General features: G+C 39.0%; 1 protein-coding gene across 4 annotated transcripts in view; it reads right to left on the reverse strand.

Moving 5' to 3' along the window:
• Positions 1-346: 346 nt before the first annotated feature.
• Positions 347-18,035, reverse strand: part of NIN (ninein) — an 88,758-nt gene continuing 71,069 nt past the window's right edge. Inside the window, exons 26-28 of one of the 4 annotated variants that reach the window (XM_019550950.1) lie at positions 14,954-15,154; positions 8,253-8,366; positions 347-4,099 (exon numbers count right to left, since the gene is read on the reverse strand). In XM_019550950.1, coding sequence (XP_019406495.1) covers positions 3,887-4,099; positions 8,253-8,366; positions 14,954-15,154 — 528 coding nt within the window. In that variant the 3' untranslated portion in view covers positions 347-3,886. Of the gene's footprint in view, positions 4,100-8,252; positions 8,367-9,925; positions 10,447-12,173; positions 12,218-14,953; positions 15,155-18,035 lie in introns of those variants that run through there. The other 3 variants (XM_019550951.1, XM_019550952.1, XM_019550953.1) reach the window with 3 other exon arrangements.

Raw genomic sequence — 18,035 nt, forward strand, 5'->3', positions numbered from 1 at the left:
ATGATGAAATCAACTAGTGTATTAAAGAGTAGCTTTTACTAAAAAATAAAGTAGAATATTTACATAAGTAGAAATGACGAAGCAGAAAGTAGCTGGAGGCTGAGAACAGGCTATAGTAAAACAATTAAAAAGATATGAATTCAGTATCTGATCCTTCAAGCAGGCTTGTTACTTCTCAGGAAGATCCTTTATTTATTCATTTATTTTAAACTACTATTTGTATTGCTACCTTATTAATTTAAAATTAACTCTAACATAGGCACTTGCACTGCAGCTGAATAGAGGTATAATCTCCACAAGATACTCAAATATTTTTTACATAAGACAAAGAAACAAAGCCAAACAGTGAATGAACATAGACCAATTTATTTTTACATTAATTATACACATTTTTACATTAGTTATACACATTATATAGGATGGCTCATCTTTCATTTTTACATGATTATATAAAGGTATTACATTACACAGAAAATACAACCTTGATAGAAAAATACCCATACTGATATTCATCAATACATAAGTTGTCAGTAATTACAGTATTTGACATATAGTGGAAACAGAAGCGATTCATGGGGAAGAGGGTTGAAATGCAGTTATCCTAGTGATACAATTTCCTTTAAACATACTGATGGATTTTTGTTCTTCACTGAAACACCCAGTTCCTTTGCTTCACATTTTACGCAGTATCTATAAATAACTAATGCCAGTTGGTTTATAATCTTTTTTGCTCTGATTAATTCAAAGAATTTCCTCTTTGCATTTAAAGTGAGCTTCAATTGCAAGAGAGAATGGGCAAATATATGCTTTTACCAAAGCAAATTGGCAAACAGCTTCTTACCTGTGCAGATACAATACTTTCATACAAGTGGTTGAGTGAACTCATACATCTATCCTCTATCAAACACCACACATCTTCACAGTGATTCACATGGCATAGTGTTGGACACACTGGTCTCTAGAACACTAGTAACATCATAATGTCTTAACTGGCAAGATCCATCATTTTGAATGAGGCCTCGCAGTTCAAGTTTTGAGTGCACTTTAACTTATTATTAAATACTCTGGCATCTCGAAAATGCCTGTACTGTGTAGCTAGGTTTATATTCACACACACATCATAAATACTTAGCCCTTTGCAGGTTTATTTCCACCAGTCCAAACACTGTAAAAAAAAAAATATGTAAGCCATCACGCCAGCTCAGTGGTCAAGCAAACATTCTACTGATGCGGGGCATCAGCCTTTGGGTCCTAAGATTCACAACTATTCTCCCTCTTCTTGCTCTATGCTCTGAGCAGTGTAACATTGCATTTTCCAAAGCATGCAGACAGGCCCTTTGAGAACTCAGTGCTTAGACCTGATATCCTGATGAAATGAATTAAGTTTTGCTAGAAGTAAGAGGCTAAACTTTCTTCTTGCTCCTTCACATTTGTAGCCACCAGGAAGAATGGAGACACTGGAATAGCAGGGGAGAACTAGAACTGCCTGCCTGCCTTTTATTCTGGACAGCTACTCTGCAATGGGCACCTAGCATATATATATGAAAAAACTAATGCCAGGAAGGAAATATTTGAGTGAGGGGCCTATCCTTTAAAAAGAGCTGTCATGCGAGATTATGAAATTACACCATGGTTTAAAATTAAGGGCAGACTAAAATACATGACAAAACATGGGATTTAACATTAAGTCAAGTCAGGTTTGGTCTAAGAAAAATTGATGAAAGCATTATTGAACAGTTGTTCATAGAACAACCACAGTCAGTTCAACCTTGTTGGCACTACCATTTCAAATACACTTTTTCCAATTTAGATGTTTCTTTACAGTAAGGTGTTCTCAATGTTTCTTATTGTTAATATAAGTTGGTAACACTACCCATGCATCTGAGTTTTATGAATTTTATTTTTTTACAGCTCAACTATTAGCAGAAGCAAAATATACCTAACTCTGGAATTTAGAGGGAACTCCCATGTATTGTAATGCAATATGCTATAAACTGCTTCTGCAGGTAATGAAAAAAGGGCACAGAGATCAGATATTGAGAGATTATTTATAAAGATAGAAGATTAAAAGTAAACAAATGGACAGAAAACTAGCACAGTTGGGAAGTAATTTCTAACTAAGAATGTCATGCTTTGCATAGGTCTGAACTACTTTTAACTATAGTTGTCCTAAACCTGTTAAAAGATTTGTTTAATGGATCTTAAAAGTTTTAGGGGTTTAAAAAATTAGAACTGCATGCAAACTGATTTTATTGTAAATGCGACCCTGTATATTCATTGCAACCTTTTCATCAAGAAACTAGCGCAGAATCCATGTTGTGTTAATCTTCCTCATTTCTATATGCAACAAAAATGATACACATTTCTATCCAGGGTTTAATAACATTCCTTTTATCAGCTGCATAAAGGAAATGAGCAGGTTAACCTTACAAGAAACAGTTACACCCTGTATTTACCCAATCCAAACCTCCTACCCTCCAGTTAGTAATGTTTTAGACCTAACATCCTTTACAGTGCTTCTTTAGCAAACTGTGGCATCTGGCAAAATAAGAATCAGCAAAGTCATTCTCTGTAGGCTAGCTGGTATCTTGTGGGCAGTCTCATACTGGCTTTTAGTGGACTGCTGCTATTTTACATACACTGTCATAATTAGCACCTTTTGGTAGTCTCAAAGACAGGACAGTCTTTTTTTTACCCCTTCCTCCATAAACCCCTACTTACACTGTACTTTGAAAGCTTCAGAAAGTGAAGATTTCAAATCTGGTCCCTGTCATCAATACTTTTCACAAACATTTTAAGTTAAAAATTTGCTGGCCTTTTTTTTTTTTTTAACCCGGTCATATTAGACCATAACATTTGGTTTATCCTGTTTTTCCTAAAGCTTGAATGTTGTTTTCATATGCAAGTATGAAGATCTCTATTAGTACAGGAAGCCAGTTCATTCCAACATTCCCTGAGTTGCTGAGGTGACCTTGAAGATGCATCCTTACCCATCACAAACCTAACCTGTACCAGCATACTAGCAAAGTCTATGCTGAGTCCCATTGCAGTCAAATAAAAAAAAAACAAAAACTCTGAATGGGCCTAGGAGATCTATTAGAGGATCTTGATATACATTATCACAGGCTAAAGAAAATGAAAACTACTTACACAGGGAGACACTTTAAGGCCTAAAATTGTAGGAGGTTTTCATTGGTTGGCAGTGCAACTATACAGAACTCATGTTCCCATTTATCAAATGAGATGTTCAAGAGAAAATACAGTTATGCTTGGTTGAAGATAACAGTCTATTTACACAGGTACAGCCAAAACTTGAACTCTGGGGAGAAAACACCACCGATCAACTGGCTGCAAGTACTAAGTAAGGCAGAGAGCATTGATTTAGGGATCTTGTAGAATCAAACTGCAGCATACAGGAAACACTGATGATGCACACGTCCCAATAAGGACCATTCAGACCTTGTTAATCTGAAGGGACCCAGTGATATGTTCAGTTTAAATATGAAAGTATTATACACAACCTAAAAGCTTGAGATCTAGGTTTCAACGCAGATGAGAATTACCAAATGGATTCACTATAATAAATTCAGAGATCATATTTAAAAACTGAAGTCAGTTAAAAGACTAGAATAAATTACCTGGAATAACACATCTGAATCTCTTTGCAATCCAGAAATGCCTAGTTTTAGACAAAACTGGGCAAGAAGATAGTTTGGGAATGCAAACCAGAAATTTGTTGGCAGCTTCTGATTTAGGCATTAACTTTATACCACCGACTTTGAGACCTCTATTAACTAACATTAATAGTACAAAAAGGCAGCACAGCGAAAAGCTGAAATCTTGACATTTCAGTAAAGTGCATGAACTTGTCGACATACATATGGCTTTATTTTGACCTTAACGGAGGTGTGGAATTCAGTGATGGTGATACCAAGTTCTTTACGATTTTATTGAGATTGGCAATTTTTTCTTCTAGTAAGTAGTTTTTCTTCTCAGCTGTTTTCTGCCGCTGTTCTGTCATCTCCAGAGCTTTCAGCAACTGTGCATTCTCAACATAGAGATCCTTAACCATCGCATCTGCTTTAGTATTCTTGGAAAGCTAAATAGTGAATGAGAAATAATTACTCCCAGCTATATTGCTATGAAAAGAACAGAAGTGAGAGCACTACTGACAAAGTAAGGAAACCATTTCAATTTTTGACTGAGCACTTGTCCAAAAACACAACCATCAGAGGAGATCGCCCACAGTATAGACAAACCCAGTTCAGTCGTTTCCTGTACAGACACTCCTGCTGAAAAAAGCCTACGAGCAAAGTTAACTTAGAGAGTTGCTATAGGTCCACAATGCAAAGAGAGAAAATCTATAAAACCTTCCTCATGTGATTGGCACTTAAAGCTTGCAAAATCAGGCCTCAGCTCTCACATGCCACAGCTCATTATTAGATGTGCTACTGGTCCCCTGGAAAGCCGCACGGCCTTCCCCTTGGTTGGAATAACTGGGTGAAGTGTCCCATCAACATGTTATTCTATACAAGGCTTAAGGGCATAGCTGAAAAAAGGCTGTGAAGAGAATGCACTTCTCCAAACATGACAATGCAAATAATGCGCATTCAGTTCATATGGCTGCAGTACTTGCAGCCCCCGACCTGATCAGCTCCCCATCTTGGTCAAAACTTCTAACAGCAGCCCTTTGAAAGGGGCTTCCCCTTCATCATTTCTGCGTAATTAATCAAAGTACAATTACATTAAAAAAAGCAGACAGTAGAACTAATAAATGCTGTGTGCTTAGCCAATGCACAGTTCACTAGCTCACGTTATAATGAAAGTAATAAGCAACAGGTTAGAACTGGCATTATATACTTGAACAAATTATGCACTTATTTAGTGGGCATATAATGGGGTATACAGCCAAGCACAGTGATCCTTTGAGAACAGCCATGAGGGGGACTTAAGCTATTATACAAGGGAAGCTTTCAGTGTTGCATTTCATGGATTTTTGCAGGGAAGGGGGGATACTCCCCAAAAAACTCTTCAGTTGGAGAGTACTTCCCCTCTCCTTTATACTTCTATTGCTTCCCATCTTATGTTTTTATCTGTAAAAGAGGAACACTTTTTCACACTTCATCTGGTACTTGTGAAGGAACTAGGTCAGGGCTTCTAGCACTTCTAGACACCAAAAAGGGCAAAAGATAGACCCTACAGGCATGTCCCTGGCAGTGGGAATGTGTGTTTCCCTGGGAACAACTAGCAACAGCATGCATCTGTGCCTCTGCTAGTTGTTCCTGGGCATGCGTCTGCATGCATGCTCTGCCACGTGGCAAATTGCCCTAGGTTGGGGTAGGGGAGCCTTACCTGGGGGCCTCCTGGAACTGCAGTGGGAGCGATGCAACAGCCAGTGTGGCTCCGGCTGGCCAGGCTCTGGTTTTGGACAGCACACACTGCTGCCACATGTGCCACACTGCTTTTTTTTGGTGCGTTTTTTTTTTTTTTTTTTTTGACACTGGCATCTCCCAGCGTCAAAAAAAAAAAAACTTGCCGCACTCCAAATTAGGAAGCATGGTGAACGCATACACATGGAAGCGCATGCACTTCCTGGTGCCACAGGCTGGTTTGCAGTGCTGCAAACCACATGTGCGTGCTCGTAGCGATGTGCCCTATGAGAGTAAGCCAGTTTATGGATAAATCCAGCTACAATGACGACTTCAGAGCCCCAGGGCTGGGCCACCTGAGGCCTTATTTCTTCCCGCCTAGACCTTCTGCAGCAGTGATTCTCAGCCAGGGGGCTACAGCACCCTAAGATTCTGCGAGATCCTTTTAAGGATGCTTCAGAATACCCCATAGTATTAGCATTATCAGGTATGCAAGCATCCACACGAGTTACAAGATAAACCCAGAGATTTCAAATAGAGATCTACAGTGCCAAAACCATTCTGTATTGCTGTGATCTTTCTGAGTTTTTTTGTCATGGAAGAATTGCTTTAGGATTTTTCTATAGTCAAGAAGTGATTGGAAGCTAAAAACTGGCATTTTCCAAGGGGTGCCTAAAGTCTAAAAAGGTTGAAGATCACTGTTTTGTAGCATTTAACCCCTGAACCCTTGTTCCTGATAAATCAATAGTATATTTCACTTGGAGATAGTATATTTCACTTGGAGATTGTACTTAGAAGTTTAATGCTGGTGTACTTAGAAGTTTAATATCACTCAGCATGACAAATTCAGTAACAGTTTCCTAATTTTTCTCCATCATCTTTCTTCTTTCTACTCAAAGTCACTACTCAACAATTCCTCAGTATCCAGGGGGAACTGTACTAAAACCAGTCTTTGGAAGCTTCCTTGGCCTTATGATCAATTCAATCACCTGCAAAAAGGGGTGGGGAGGCGGAAGACAGCATACTGGGGCTTTCCAACAGAGCCAAGTCTGTGGGACTAAATACAAGATCATCTTATTTCTGCCTTTTGCAACTTTGGCTGGATAAGTTCTCTCTACAAGGCAAGTCCGAAGAAGAAACAAAATGATCTTGGCTACTTCTATCCAGTACACCAACAAAATTTATTTTTTAAAACAAGTTTGTTGACTATTCTCTCAGGTATTTTTAATTTCTCCTCAAATAAATCAGCCAAAGTGTACCTGCCTGACTTAATACTGTATACATGTTGTATGACTTATCCAATTTCTGCAGTTGATTTTGTTCACACAGAACCATTACTTCAGCTGACAGATTCTAAAGTATGTGGGATATGCCAGAGGAAAGTTAAGCAAACTCTGAGCTCAGTATACCCAGTTACATGTGTACCAGTTCTTCCAGTATAAGAGATGGCTATTTGCATGCTATTTCACTGCTCAGGCTTGAAAAATCTGGAATAGGTTAGTGTAATTTATGTTGTAAAACTGCTAAAAACTCATGGGAATTTAATTTTTGCCAAGGGAGAACAGAAAAACATTTGTATGACTCAGAAATTATTTGCATCTTTTATAAAAAGAAACAGGAGCAAAAAATGTTTCATGTTTGGGTAAAGTTTTCCTGTTCCACATGCTATATGAATGACTCCTTAGAGGAAACTGGTGAGAAATGTAATTTTCAGTAAAAGCACCTTTTCCCCTCTAAGCTGAAAATACAACTTTTTCAATTAATATTCCTCTTCTAGTTTGAATGGTTTTATTTCCCATTTTTAAGTCCTACTGTACTGAATGCTCATAATTCTTAGTGAATTATTAATATGTAAAGGCAGGAGGTGAAGCTCAACCTAGAATCTGGGCCTTACGGACATTTGTGTAAGCATGCTATATATTGAGCTAGAAGCATGAAGGCTAAGTGCAGACTGTCAAAAATCCCAAAGATGATTCTATTCATCTTCACAGGTTAGTCTAAGCTGCGTAGATTGAACCAATAAGCAAGTGAAGAGACATTCACTTTTGATTCTGGAAATCCAGCCACATGCTTGCAGCTTTCCAGGCCTGAAGCTCGTGGGGCTAAAGCATGCCTCCCTCCTTGGCTGGAGCAGACAGCTTGGGCCAGGGCTAGTCTGCACACCCTGTGAGGGAGCGGGGGTTGCAGGGGAGGTGTCAAACATTTTGATATGCTGGGGGACTGTGAGTTAACTTGAATCTGGAGGGGATCTAGGACATAAGTTCAATAAACTAATTTAAACTAAATCTGTTCAGTCTGATACCACATCTAACCAGGTTATCTTAAACTGGTTTTGGCCATTTTGAAATTGATTTATGGGCACTGAACTTCTATTGTGTTACAGATTTGAACTGGTTTCCAATCATTTATACAGATTTATTTGCAACTTCTGGGCATTTATATACATACATTTGTCTGCTCTGGTGCGCCGGAAATCCAGCACATCAGAGCAGACTTGATTCTCTGGAGCATGCGAACTGATGTGCCTGGCACTGCATCACATGCATTTGTATAAATGGTAAAATGTGCATCAGCGCTAAGAAAATGGCAGTGGTGTGCTTTGAAGTGAAAACACCTTCGATGCGTTTTAGTTCAAAAGCACGTCACTGCTCAGTCAGTGCTGACGCAGATTTTGCCATTTATACAAATTCATATGATGCAGCACCGGGCGCTTTTAAAAGTGTCGGGCACTGCATCACATGCATGTGTGCATATGTCCTCTGTCCCTAGTTAAAGTGTCTTTAACTAGCTACTTTGACCAAGTACCAATCTGGTAAGCTTTGCTCGCTGAGTTATGAACACAAGTTATGTCAGGGCTCCCAGAAAGAGAATGATAAAGCTTACTTGCTCTTTCAGTTGATTTACTTTATCTTGGAGAAGCCTCTTCACAAGCCTCAGATTCTGTTCAACATCCATCATTCGTTTTTCCATCACTCTTAGAAGCTGGTCATTACCTCCCTGAAAAGCAACAGTTATGTGAGAGTCAAGCCATATGCAAACAAACAACACCCCCCCATAGGTCTCATTTCACTGCAGGTTATTCCTGAGTTTGTATACAATGTCCGAGTCTTCTTTAAGGCTTATGTCTATTAAATGGCTCATGCTGTAGCTTTAAATGTCCTTATTAGCAGATTATAGACTTCTGGCTATTCAGTAATATTACTAAATCAGCTTCCTTCTGTCCAGTTCCTTCATGAATGCAACTCACAATCCAACAGAAAACAGTAATGCACTGCCATATGAATGCTTGCAACATCAAACTCTGCACTAAGATTTCTTTGAATCATTTGGGAAAAGGATTATTATATGTATTATAATACAAGATTATTAAGAATAGTATTTTGTGATACGCTGATTTGTGGCAATCAGAGGAAAGGAAATACCAACAAAAGCCACTTGCCCATTTTTAAAGACATTTGAGTGTGTGTTAGCCAAGAGTCACTTTAAGATACTAGGCCCTAGAGAGGTCCAGAGAAAAGCCACTTCCCTTGGCCTTGGATAGGCTGTTGGAGGAAGACAGTTTTTCCAAATGGGAGAGTAATCCTTGCTTGTGATAGAACAGATTCTGTTATAAAGCTAATTGCAGTTAACATTATATTTTCCTGGAGAGGCACCAAAAATCCTCTCAGTAGAAGGTTTTTTGTTTGTTTGTTTGTTTTTTTTAATATGTAGCCTGCAAATAGTTTAAGTGTTTTGAATATACAGGAGTTATGTAGGAAGCAGCATAATGCAATTGTTCTGGATACTTTTCTAAAAGAAAATAATGTAAAAAGCTATCCCTCCCCACTATGTAGACTTACCACAGTTGAACAAACTTTGGCTAGAAATGATCTTTCATAAATTTAGTGGGATTCTCTGAGACATGGGTCAAAAGCTACTTTTTATTTGGCTTTAAGTATGAAAGGAATGACTGGACAAGCAGAATAGTGTTAACTTTCCTGGTCTCAAAGGATTTGTTTTAATTGGCTCTGATTTTTTTAACATGTAATTTTATGGTTGAAATGAACCTGAAACAAATGACACTATGTTTTATCTGAACATTATATGAATTCCCAAAGTATACCTTTGAATCTACAGGAAGAGAGGAAACCAACTCAAGACTCCACATGAGATCTTTTGCATGAACCTAACTTCATTGAATCAAAACTGTTTTGAAAAATATTTCACAGTTTACATAAACCTGGTAAAAATGTTAAAATCTAGGTTAAACTGCAGTGATTTCTGAGAAACATGGGAATACTAAATACTTGACTTGAAAATGGACTTCCATCATTAAGAACTATGAAATCATGCCCTAGTTTTTAAATCCCAATACTGCATATGATGTTGATACTTCAAGGTGACAAATTCTGTCCTCAAATACAGATGTAATAGTGACACATTTTGTAACCATGGAACTAGAATACATACTGATAGTCAACATTTCCAGTATTCAAAGACAGTAGAAACAGATTTTATCTAGCAAAAGCATTCTTGTCTACAAAAGCAGATAAACTATGAATACAATCACTATGATATTAGTAAGACAAGACACACTACTATATTTAAAATGATTTTTTTATTTCTCATTTACATCAAAGTGTCACCTTTCCCTGTTAAAAAGTTTATACAACTTATACAAAAAGTATAAATAGTCCAGATTTTCTTCAAATCTCATATAAAAATTAGTACCTTTTGTTAAAAATAGTTACAGCACTTTGAGAAAAATAGTGTATTTCTTTCCACATTGAACACATTGACAATTTAAATAACATAAATAAAATGATTTGTAACAAATTGAAAACGACAGCTTGTGAAATTTCACAGAATAACTTCTACACAAATAAATAGGAAAAAGCCCACATAATACTGTAGAGGATTTTTTTTTTTAAAAAAAACCACAGTATAATTTGACCCTCAAATTTCTCAGCTTATGCCAGTTCGTGTGTATGTAAGGTTATCATGGTAAGGAATGAGATCATTAGCAGCCAAGCTTTCAGAGGTGCCCAATCCTCCTGTAGGAATCTGCATGCACTGCTCGCTGCTCCGGTAGCAAGGCCTAGAGAAAGAAGGCAAGTGGGACACTTCACCCTGATATCAAGATTTTTTTTTGTTTTAAATACATACACGATTAAGGCAAGTCACCAATACCAGCTAGGCAAGCAAAGCAAGACAGAAACAAAAGGAACAAGCACCAAAAGCATGCAAGGAATTACATATTACACTTGTAGAAATTAGTATTAGCACAACATAAATGCAACTGTGAAGACATTCAGAACAGGTTTTGTAGGGGTAAAGGACCCTTCAGATAGTTCGGCTTTTTTTTTTGGAGAGAGGGAAGGGAATGGAAACAGCCAATTGTATGCAGTTCCTAACTGAAATGAAACAAAGCTGTTAATCTTCTGGCTAAAGTAAGACAACCGTGGCAGTATCTAGTCTTATAATCTTAAGAGATTAAGGACACCTGCACATTAGAGGTATTGTTCTCTCATGGACCTACAGAAAGAGGTCTTAACATTTCCATATTCAAGCTAGTTTGCAAATAAAATGCACCTGGGACACGCAACTTGGCTGTAGGCTAACAAAGTTTCAGTAGAAAGTTATATTTTAAAACTTTCAAGCAAGAAGAAAGTCTTGGGGGAAGCTTTTTGAAGTTTTTGCTCTGATCACTCGTATGGGATGAGAGAAAAACCACCTTCAAAAGTATTTTGGACAGAAGAATTGTTGTTAGAAATTACGGCATTAGAAAGTGCATGTTTGAAAACTGTCCGTGTATGGAAAACACTGGCGAGTTACTGAAGGAGGGAGGAAAGTAAAAAAGGAATATAATAATGACTTTCCATTCTGCATAAAAAGCACAGAAACAAGTATCCAGTTGGCACTCGGCCCCAGATGGATTAAAATAAAAATAGAAAAACTAGGATTCAGACTGGTCCAAACAGGTTAGTATGAGTAAGACAAATGGCTCAAGTGCTTCAGTTTGGGGGAAATTTGAAAACGTGGGCTAAGTATGGATAGCTAAAAGCCCAAGATTGAATCAATTCAATCTTTGCAGGTTAGTCTAGGCTGCATAGATTAAACTGATAAGCAAGTGGACAGATGTTCACTTTTGATTCCAGAAACACAGCCACGTGCCTACAACAGCCCAGGCCAGAAGCTGGGGAGATGCTAGAGCATGCCTCCCTGCTTAGCTGGAGCAGACAGCTTGGGCCAAGGCCATCCCATCCACACCCTGCGATGGAGGGTTTGCAGGGGAGGTGCAAAGCATCCTGGGATGCTGGGGGACTGAATTAACTTGAATCTGGAGGGGATCTGGGACAGAAGTTCAATAAACCGATTTAACGTAAATCAGTTAAGTCTGATACTACATCCATTTTAGGTTCATCTTAAACCAGTTTTGGCCATTTTGAAAGTGGTTTACATGCACTAAACTTGTTGCGTTACAGATTTGAACCAGTTTCCAATCACTTATACCGGTTTATGTGCAGCTTCTGTCCCTAGTCATGGAGACAAAGCAGCAATCTTTGCAGGGCAGTTGCTAGACAATGATGCAAACTGAATCGAGACATGTACAGACACTGCTGTGATCAAAAAGCAAGATAGGGATACAGAAAGACCACAGAATAATTCAAACAGACTGTCAAATATTGTCCTCTATACTTGTCAGTAAGTTTGCTGCAAGTGATTTTGAGAACCATAGTATAGAAGGAACTCAGGCTTCAACAACTGCATCAGGGCTAGGTTAAATTTACATAGAAAGCATGGATCTTCTGGGATTGTACTCACTGGTGACAAGATGGAGTGGGGATATTATGCAAGTTTTCAAGAAGCTAAAGGGGACATTAAAATGTATGTAAGCTCAGGCAAATTAGTCCTCAAAATCAGGGAGATATTAAAACTAAAAAATTCAGTGAGAAATGAGAATTTAGGTAACATTTTTATAAAAATGGTCTTCCTTTTGATGAACTAAAAGGCATTCACATATGTAGGCCTTTGCCGGTATTGGGACAGTATACAAGTTTAGCAGATTAAAAGATGTATTTGATCAACCCATGCCAATCTCCATTGTAAGCACCCTAGCACTTGTATATCTTGTTTTACCTTCAGCTAACTACATTAATCTCTACTAAAAGCTTATATGGGTTTTAAAGGTGTCTACAGTAAAGTTGTTCACAGGTTCAACTAGGCACATCTATATCTCTTTATTTTTTTTTGTGGTGAATCCAGTGCCCTTTTCCCACAGATAAGTCTTACAGAACATCTAACAGGAAAGATTTACCTGATATTCATCTGCAGAGCTGCTAGTTACAGCAGATGCATAGGTTGACCTGGGTGAGCTTTCAAACGATGTAAAAACTTTTCCATTCCCTAAAACAGTAGGGGCCATTCCCCCCCCACCTTTTTTTAAACAGGGTACCACAAATTACACTCCTCTTCTATAAGTGTCACTCCAATCCCCTTCCCCTGCTCAGTCTATTGCTCTGCTTTCTCCCCTGTGCTCCCTGCCAAGTTTCCTCCTCTGCTTCCTCCTTCCAGATCTGCTTTCTGCTGCTGTACCGTCTGTCCCCTCTCGGATCTGCCACCCGCCACACACACAGGCTGCCTGTGCTACTTGTGCTGCATTGGGTCACCCCTGCCCTAAAAGATCATACACTTGATTGATTCCTTTTAACACAGTCCGGAGCATAATTGAAAACACTGTTGTAACGCAGATTTTTTGTGCATGTTTTCAGTTTTCATTTATTTGTTTCGTTATAAATAAAATTCGAAATTAAGCATTATATTTTACTCATCAGCCCTTTCTGCATGAGCAAAGAAGCTCAGTTTATGGTAATATTGCTTCTTTTCACTAGAGGCCCAAACAGAAGATCTTATAATGCAAGGCAGCTTGCTTTTAATTCATTGTTATGCTCACCTTTAGTTTCCTGTTTTGGGTTCTGTCTCATATTAAAAAACAAGCAAACCAAAAAACCTATAAAATATTTTTAAGTATCATAGAAGAACTCTTTTACAGCCTTAAAGTCCATTAAAGCACATAAGGATGGGAATATTCTTTTTTTCATACACCTATTCCCTCCATCCCCACCTGATCTCCAAAAAGCTCAAATATTAGTCAGTCCCTTAAAAGATGCTACATTTTGAATAACTGTTCATTGTTTCTATGCCGAAGGAGTATATTGTACTTTAATTCTTCCTATTTGGGTATAGGTAATGTTGAGGAAAGAAGGAGTCAGTTGCTTAGAGAAAAGCTAGATCAGTGCCATTTAAAAAAACCCCAAAAAACAAATTTTAGGAACAAAAAAACCCCCAAGCTGTTGGGCAAGGTTCAAAGGCTCTTGCCAACTTTACAATCTTTTGGGTTTCACAATGTTGTTTAATGCTGCAATGTCTTCTGAGCATGACGTTGTTCAAAATACAAGCTTATTTGTTAAGGAGACAGGAGAAAGTATTTAGCATTTTAATCAAGTTACTGGAAGTTTTGCTTCCCCACACAAAGCTCAGGTTAACATGTCAGTTTTTAGAAAGAAGGTACAGGAGAACTTGTTTCCTTTTTGGGGAAAAAAAAGCAAAGCAGCTTAGAGCAACTGTAGTTTACACTGGAAATGCTAGCGTTCCTACCAGCTCAGCTCCTATCTCTTGTAACACACCTCTTACGCATTTCAGTTTGGGGCTTTACTGGAACACACAACTAGAAACTGTATTAAAAGCAGTGAATATATTAAGTCTTTTATGAGCAGTGGCTGCAATGTGTTCTTGAAAAATAACCCACAGGTTTTCTTTCAATAGCGCCAGTATTTTAAAAGCATCATACCCGAACCTCTAAAATGGCCTTCTGCTATGCCCAGACAATCACCAGGTTTCAGTTAAAAAACCCCCACAACTTTCAGGAGCATTGAAAATGCTTGTACTCTATCATGCAAGACCGGACTCAGCTGAACTCCACCATTTGTGGCAGCAATATAATACCCCGGTACGGTATGCGTTTCTGCAATTTACAGTATGCCGCGCCTTGGAAACTAGGTAACTTCCTACCTGGATATTACATTTAGAAATAGTGAACTGTCATATAAAAGTATCAGCAAGGAGTGTCAAACTCATCAGGGCCTGTGGACTGGATGAGTAGTGCAGGGCTGGTCCACGGGCCGGATCAGGCCCACAGATGCCCCCACTCGCATGTCTCCTTCAGTAAGCACTGCAGGGCCAGTCCAGGGTGGTGTGGGGATCAACAGGAAAACATCAGGGACTGGATTCTGGGGCTCTGTGGACTGGATCTGGCCCACAAGCCATACATGTTTGACACCCCGATGTAAACCAAAAGGAGAAAAGCTGCTAATGCCTAGATAGGAATGTATATTGCTTGAAGGGGGTGGAAAAAAAAATAAATCAAGAGGACTGCACAGTTGAAGCTACAGTCTCAAGTTAAACAATGTACATGCTCATTAGAAGATCTTTAGTTTTTGAACTGGCATAAACAGAGAAAGGATCACAGATCAGGAAAAAAAACTAAAGGCATCTACTCAGATGTGCGCTCTACATTGGAAGCCATATAGTAAAAAGGATCGTACCTGTGGCATGTTTGTTTCTGAGGGTTGGTTTTCAAGTTCCTCCTGCAGGCGCTGATTCTTCCTTTCTGCTAGAAGCAGCTGATGTTGGAGCTGCTGGAACTGCTCCTTGGGCACCATGGTACAGCCTTGCTGCTGGAGCTGCGGCAGCTCCCGAGTGTGCTGCGACTGGCTAAGCATCGCACCGGAGCTCGAGTGTAGCATCTGATGATTAAACAAACCAGCCGTCAAGCGCAACAGTTTACGCTCACTCCCAGCACAGCTTTGAGAAGGGGCATTTCAGGAAGCACGTGCACTAGAGCCTCACTGGAAACCAGCTCCCGCTTCAAAACTTAATGACTGATTAAAACGTGAGCTGCATTAGTCATTCTGTAGCAGCACTAGTAATCCTTTAGCTCAGAGAAAAAATATGGCAGTGAAAAATGTTGCTTGGTTTCCAACAGGGAAAATATATAGGCACTTGTATTCTACTAGGATGGGGTCTGAGCTTTGATTTAGGTCAGTGGTGATCAACCTCCAACCCCCAAGGGCCAGAAAATGTGGTGACGGGGGAGCAGTAGCAGCATTAATTGCCCCCAGAGTTGGGGCAATTAACAGTACCACCACACCCCTGTTGTCAAATTTCTGGACTCATGGGGAGCCCCACAGCTGGGTGATGCAGGTCTACATGCCCCACAGCTGGGTCCAGCATTCAGCGTTGTCCCAGATCACGCCCAACTAACCCAGCGTGCAGAATCTAGCCCAGGGACTGGCCCTGGGCCACTCATCTGGCTCACAAGGCTAGGGAGGTTGAGTACCACTGATTTAGGTCACTGGAAAAAGCCTAAACTCAAACTAATCAATGATATTTAACTTAAGTATTTTTTTTTTTTTAATACCTTTATGTTAACAGCTTCAGTTATATGTTTGGTATCAAGACCCAATGAAACCTACTGGCGTGGGGTGGAGTGAAAGGAAGTGGCTTGGCAAAATGGGCCCACAGGTATCGGTTCTCATCCAGATCCAAAATGTAAACTCAAGTTCAGAGACGCTCATACGTGCAGTTATGCCTTGGGGCCTCAATCTCTGGTTTTTAAGGTTACGCTACAGGTAAGAACTTTTCAGATTCGTGTGTGGAGATTTAAGAAATTAAATCCTACTTATCCTGAATTATGCGACTAGAACCCTGTTCCTCATTCTTTATATTTACTGTGGTACGCTGAATAAAATTAATCCACAATTAATTTCTTCAATTGTGGGCAGATAACTAGCCAACAGGGTTGTGTATGCTCCCATATCTGACAGAGCCCCTTCAAGAGGGAGGTTAGAAATCAAATACACAGATTTCATTTCTGCCAAAACCTGAAGCTTTGTCTTCACTAAAAAATAAGTTTGCTGGCATAGGTATATGAGCAAATTTTCCTATAGTCCTGTTTATCTGGGCAGAAGGTACTTATACAGGTGGAAACCAGCTCATGGTAGTATAATTGCATCTACACCAAGGCTTTTTACCAGCATAAAGTGATAAAGAAAAAAAATTAGATTCCTAATTGATATCACCATACCAGCAAAAGCTTTTAAATTTAGGCCAGGCTTGAGAGGTTCTTGCTTCTCTCTCCTTCTGAAGAAGTGCTGCTTTTACCACCTGGGTGGGGGTGCAATGTCATTTCTGGTATCAGAGCATTCCAGTAATGCCACTGTGAACCCAGAAGACTCACAGTAACAGGAGGGAATTTGTCAGTCAAGTTTATGGACTAGAGGTCTGGTTAAACCCCATAGTTCTCTTTTCCCAGACAATTAAAATGTAATTAAAAAAAAAAAAAATCAGATAAGTTTCTATCTAGAACACTTCGTGATATTTCAAAATCTGAAACAAATCATTGAGTCCAGATACTGAGGGTTTAACGAGACCAACATGCAGCATGATGCAATTGGATGGCTCTTCTTGCTAACCTATTAGCTACATAATGCAATGTCTCAAGAGGGCTTGATTAACCTTATCCCTCATAACAACTACCCTGGTCTCCTGGGTAGGGGTGTTTGTTGTTGCAGCCCCATGCATGGTTTTACTGCTTCTTTCCCAAATGGCATGATTAAGAAATATCAGATAGCAATCATGCTTTGTTCTTCAGGTACATTTATTTTGGGAACATTTGTAACCATTTTTTTTTTTTTTTTTTTTTTTGCACTGGGGCAGCTTCAGTGTGGATGCCACAGTAGAGACGGCATAAAATCCTTTATGAGTTGAATCCAACCCTGGTTTGTTTAGAATGCACATAAAATCTCCTGTGCCCTATCTATGCTATAGCTTCTACCTTTGTACCCTGGTGCAGGCAATATGGAGGTTATTAATATTCTCGGAAGAGACTAGGCCTGTTTAATTTTTGCACAAGCATCAGGACATATTTCTGAACCAGTGTTTAAATGACTACTCTAATGCTCTCCTAGAAAAGGCTAAGAAAAAACTTTGTCCAGTTTCTATGGGTTTAGTGGGTTTTCTGAAAAATATTTCAGAATATTTTTTTATGACATGAAACAGAAAGATCAGTTGGGAAAAATCTAAAAGTTGGGCACAGATATTAAAGAAAATAATAGTAAAAACCTGTATTCTCTAGAAAATTAAGTGCATTCTTTACCACACTAATCTGCTGAGCAAAGAGGAGCAATACCTCACAACTTCTTATGAGATTAAGCCTCTTACTGAATCTGACCACATATACTGGCTAATTGTTCAGAGTCTGACAATGAAAGACATGCAACATATCAGATGTTAATATGAAGAGACATCTCCAAGCTTACAAACAAGTAAAAAGCTATTTAAGTTAAAAAGAAAAATTAAAATTTCAGAGCCACTTTTCATTTTCTGAAATCCAGTTTATACTCTTCAGCTACCAGAGTATTGTTGTTCTTGCTGTTACGTTAAAGCTATACTTTAGAGCAGTGATTCTCAAGCAGGGTGCCAGGGTACTCTGGGGTACGGGTACCTTGAGATACTTTCAAGGGTACTGTGGGATCCCACACAATGTTAGTCCTTTTAGGTGTGCAAACACGATTCACAAAATAAATCCAGAGTTTTCAAAGAGGAATCTAGTGTCAAACCACTGGC

The sequence above is a fragment of the Crocodylus porosus genome, unplaced genomic scaffold (assembly GCF_001723895.1).
Source record: "Crocodylus porosus isolate Cpor-Errol unplaced genomic scaffold, CroPor_comp1, whole genome shotgun sequence".
NCBI lineage: Eukaryota > Metazoa > Chordata > Crocodylia > Crocodylidae > Crocodylus > Crocodylus porosus.